We start from the raw sequence: 5,030 nt of genomic DNA, 5'->3' as shown, positions 1-5,030 counted from the left end.
AAATAAAACGAGCTAAATTAGAAAAAGGGAAAGGTAGGTGATAGAGATGAAAGGGAAAGAAAAAGAAGCGAAGAAAACGACGAGACTGACCGTCGCGTGAGGAGTGTAGGAAATGGTTTACGTAACTTAACTGGGATTTATATGCGTGTCTTTTTCCCCTCTAACCACGATACTTTTTCTTCTTAATTTTTCAACTTGAGCAACCCCTAAGCTTTTTCAACCATATAGTATAACTGTATAAGATAGGGTTAAAAATAAATATGAAGCATGCCACGCCGATAAATTAGACCCATCAATCATAGACCGACAATCCCTTCTCAGTCAGGCGCCTAAGTATTCGAATTCACATCAAAGTATCATCGCTTCGTAAACTAGACTTCATATTAGTACCACAAAATACAAAAGCAGAAACCAAATTTTCGTAAAATTTATTGGAGTGGGGTTCTATGCAACATTAATTTCAACTCTCTCACCGGTAATCCTTGTTTCATTTGACTTTTCTTTTTTTTTATTAATCTAATCCATAGTTAAAGGTAGCGGAAAGGAAAATAAAAGTTAAAAAGAAAAGAAAAAATAGCTGATACAGGAATGAATGCTATTCATTAATCTTTTAAAATGTAATTTTGCACCAAATAAAACTTTTTATTAAAAAGTTAGAAAAATCTGATATTCTTTTTTTTTAAAATAATGATCGTTTTAACCTTTTTATGCATTAAAAAACTAATATACTTAATATAAAATAAATCTATAATAAGTATATTAATTTTTTAATGTACAATAAAAGAAAAAAAAAGTCTTCTTGAAACGGAAAAAGCTGATATAAAATTATATTTTACAATATTTCATGGCACAATATTTGCATCTCACAGGGTGCCGCCAAAATAGGAATAAATAACTCGTGCCAATTGCAATTGGTGCGGTACTTGGCATCAATTCGTTATTTATCGAACCCACCACACACCAATAATAGAAAATTTTAACGTTTTGTGTTATAGTAACAAAAATTAATCAAATTAAATAGACCCTAAAACCCAAGGGCCGGGGCGATGAGTTTTGGATGGCATCTAATTTATTTTTTTTATTTTTATATTTTTTGAGATGACCGACACAAAACAATGTGGTGATGGCAAAATTTATTGCACACGTAATTGTGTGTGGGGGGCAAAGATAAGTGAGTGCCTGAGTGGGAGGGGTGGCACAAACGTACAGAACAAGAATGTGGGCTCTGTGGGCCTTCTTCCCTTGCAAACCGGACTCACACCCCATAAAATTATAAAAGAAACCGACTTTTGCTTCGGCCCCAAGTGTCCTTTTTCTCCCACCACCACCGCAATTATTTTCCCACTCCCATTCCATTTAGTTTCACCATTTTACCCCTTGCACATAAATATTTTTATCACCAGACCTCATAATTATCTTTAGATTTATTAATTGATCTAGGGCCCTCGTTCCCCTCCTCCTCTTCCGCATAGAAAACCGAAGAATTAAAATAAAGATGAGATAAAAAAAAAGGAGGGAAAAAAGCCACTAAAATTGACCGTAGCTGTCAAATTTTAATTTTGTTTTGGAGAAAGGTCAAAGTTGGACAAGTGGAAAAATAGTGTAATGACGCCTCACCCAATTAGATACCGCCGTGTCGACATGTGTCTTTGCTGGATGGAATCTATCTGATAACCTCATCTTCTTCACCTCTTTCTTTTTCACATTTTTTTTCCTTCTCAAAATTAAGCTTTTTAGTTAAGTTTTAAAATACTATATATCTATATCTGTTATTAATTTATTATTCACCATTCATTTTCTCTCTCTTGTAAGTTGTAACTTAGGGTAAACTTACGCCCTCAATAAGAATAAAATGATATAATATGCTACGGTAATGGTAGAACTACACCGACTAGAAACTAGAACTAGAAATCTAGAATAGAACCGTGACTCACCGTGAAGCCTCCTCCCAAATCAATATCAATAAGATTCAAAAAAAAAAATGCACCCTCCGTTCCCGTTATCAAAATTACCCTCTTTCTTTCAATTTTTTACCATCCCTTTTCTTTTCCGTTTTTCTTTCTAATTTTTTTTTTCGCTCCAACGAATTCCAAGTGCACAGAGCTGTAATTGAGTGAAAGTGATAATGGAAAACTCAACCTTACCGGAAAATAGCATAGAGAACAGGAAGGTGGCGGTAGCGGCGGCGGAAGGCGACAGCGTATCGTCCGATGGTTTGAAAGGCGAAGATGGTGAGCGGAACTCAAGCGGCGCGAACCGGTGGCCGCGAGAAGAGACAATGGCTTTGATAAAAATTAGGTCTGAAATGGACGGCGCCTTCAGAGACATCAGCCCCAAAGCCCTTCTTTGGGAACAAGTCTCAAGGTAAATAAAGTAATTAAGTAGTATTAATTACAGTTAATTACGATGAAATTAAATGGTTGTTTGAAACTGTGTTTAGGAAATTAGGTGAGCTGGGATATGAAAGGAGTGCGAAGAAGTGTAAAGAGAAGTTTGAGAATATTTACAAGTACCATAGGAGGACCAAGGAAGGCCGTTCCGGAAAGCGTAACGGAAAAACTTACCGTTTCTTTGATCAACTAGAAGCATTAGACCCGCACCCTAACAATAACGCCGTTATTCAAGATGCGGTTCCATGTTCCGTTAGGTTTCCGGTTACTGCAATGGAGCATTCCAGCTCCGCCACTTCGTCTTACTCGAGCGGCGGGGGTGAAGACGAAGGTGAAGGGAGGAGGAGGAAGAAGAAGAGGAGGCTGAGGCTGTTCTTTGAGGGGCTTATGAGGGAGGTTTTGGAGAAGCAAGAGAGCCTGCAGAGGAAGTTCATGGAAGTTCTCGATAAGTGCGACCAGGATCGAATGGCGAGGGAGCAAGCATGGAAGACGGAGGAGCTTGCCAGGATCAAGAAGGAGCGCGAGCTTCTCGCTCAGGAACGGTCGATTGCCGCCGCCAAGGACGAAGCGGTTATGTCCTTCATAAGAAAGTTTGCAGAAAACAGCAACAACAATGGCGCGCTGCAATTTCCAGCTGATAATAATAACCACCTCCAGGAGCAGGAGAAGGAGAAGGAGAAGGAGAAAGACGAAGTTGGGAATGGCATCAATGTTGGGAATTTTGTGCACATGAGCTCTTCGCGGTGGCCGAAGGATGAAGTAGAGGCATTGATAAGGCTGAGGACACAAGTGGATGAGCAGTTACAGCAGCAGCAAGGGAACAAGGGACCGCTTTGGGAGGAGGTGTCTACGGCCATGAAGGGACTCGGATACGATCGGAGCGCAAAGAGGTGCAAGGAGAAGTGGGAGAACATCAACAAGTACTTCAAGAGAATGAAGGAGAAGAACAAGAGGAAGCCCGAGGACTCTAAAACATGTCCCTATTATCACCATCTTGAGGCCATATACAGCAAGAAGCCCAAGAACAATAACAAGCTTGATGATAATGATAATGACAAGAAGAACGAGTTGAAGCCTGAAGAGCTTTTGATGCATATCATGAATGGTCAAGAAGAGAGGCAGCAGGATCGAGATCAAGATCAGTCTTCATCTGAAGATGCAGACAGAGACAACCATAATGGATATCAGATGCTTGATAATAGTCCTTCTTCCATAGCAATCATGAGTTAAACAAGCTCTCGTAAAAGATTCTTCCATCAATGTTGAAACACTTTTAGAGTCACACTCCACTCCATTCAATGATATCATAGAATAATAAGGACATCATGAGTACCAGAAAAAGGAAAATGAGTCCGAAAACATTTCTCTTATCATAAGTTCGGTGGGTGTGTTAGACCAGTCTCATTATTATTGGTAGAATACAAATCAAACTTAATCTTATATTGTTGGCGTCTTTCTTTGTATGTAATTTTTACATAGTAGTATGTTGGACCTTTTCTCAGTTTTGTTTGATCGTGATAAACAGAACAAGTGCACAGAGAGAGAGAGAGAGAGAGAGTTTCTTTTTTGTATGTGTGTGTGTAAGAGAACAAAGTTACCGGGCGTCTAATAAAATAGCAGTAAATTTTGTTCTTGGAGTTTGTAAACCCATGTGTGCTTCAGGTGGGAGGTGTTTGGGTCTGATTGTTTTTGGCAATAAAGAAAGGAGCAGTGATGAAATAAATACCATAATGAGATATCATATATGTATTATTCTGTATTTTTTATAGAGTTTAATTTTGATGTTAGAGGATAAATTAATAATTTAATAAATTTATTTTTGTCGTGTAGTTTACAAATTAAAAAAAAATTGTTAAAAGTAAAAATTTAAGTTTTTAATATATTTATTTTATATTTATTAAATAAAAATGTTTAAAAGTTTTTACTATTAATAAATTTATCATGTGTTAAAAAACATATTAATTAAATTTTTATTTAATTATATATAATTTTTTGTGATTATTTATATAATACATTTAAAAGATAATTATTTTTGTTGGAAAAAATATAAAAACCAATTTTCTTATAAAGCAACATAAGTCAATTCTATTATAATTCAAATTTTATAAATAAATAAAAAATCTAAAAAAATCCTACTTAAATTTATTCTAATTGCATTTATGGTACATAAAAAAAATTTACAAAAATCTTAATTCTTTTCCATCCATGTGAAAATAGTCAAATTTTTCACCTCACAAACCTGCCGTTATCACGTAGTTTTTAGTGTCGTTGTCCATCAATTACCATTGCGTTTGCTGTAATGTCGCGCAACATCCTCTTTGCACCCCACCATTGTCCTTCATCGCGGCTTTCTTGTTGGACACAGCCGTCGCCACTGCCGCAGACTTTATCCTCTGAACACGTTTGCATAGCGGAACACCATCGCGACCCCATTCGTTGCGATGCAGCCATCGCCGGGTCCACCCACGACGCAAGACCTCGGCGGCACGTTGTCACCCTCGTCGTCCATGCTTGTGTCATCCACGTAGCGCCGTCAAAGGCATTGTTATCGGCCATCCTACGATTTCTTCTTCTTTTGTTTGGTTTTAGATGATTCTTTTTTCTATGTTTTGGATGTTTCTTTTTTTTTGAGTTTGGATG

At 37.3% G+C, this 5,030-nt stretch overlaps 1 protein-coding gene across 1 annotated transcript; it reads left to right on the top strand.

Annotated features, from left to right (window-relative positions):
* The first annotated feature begins 1,343 nt into the window (after positions 1-1,343).
* Positions 1,344-4,113, top strand: LOC112715874 (trihelix transcription factor DF1). The gene is made up of 2 exons (XM_025767693.3): positions 1,344-2,364; positions 2,441-4,113. Exons 1-2 carry the CDS (start codon positions 2,126-2,128, stop codon positions 3,618-3,620), a joined length of 1,419 nt encoding a protein of 472 aa, XP_025623478.1. The 5' UTR covers positions 1,344-2,125; the 3' UTR covers positions 3,621-4,113.
* The last annotated feature ends 917 nt before the right edge of the window (positions 4,114-5,030 follow it).

This window comes from Arachis hypogaea, chromosome 10 (genome assembly GCF_003086295.3).
Source record: "Arachis hypogaea cultivar Tifrunner chromosome 10, arahy.Tifrunner.gnm2.J5K5, whole genome shotgun sequence".
NCBI classification, from domain to species: Eukaryota; Viridiplantae; Streptophyta; class Magnoliopsida; order Fabales; family Fabaceae; genus Arachis; species Arachis hypogaea.
Note: the sequence above shows the minus strand (reverse complement) of the source record. Positions and strands in the feature narration are given on the sequence as shown.

Excerpts from the sequence above, each read along its gene's own strand:
- LOC112715874 (XM_025767693.3), top strand. The coding sequence starts at position 2,126 with ATGGAAAACTCAACCTTACCGGAAAATAGCATAGAGAACAGGAAGGTG. Across the intron at positions 2,365-2,440 it reads CTTTGGGAACAAGTCTCAAG|GAAATTAGGTGAGCTGGGAT; the intron begins GTAAATAAAGTA and ends AACTGTGTTTAG.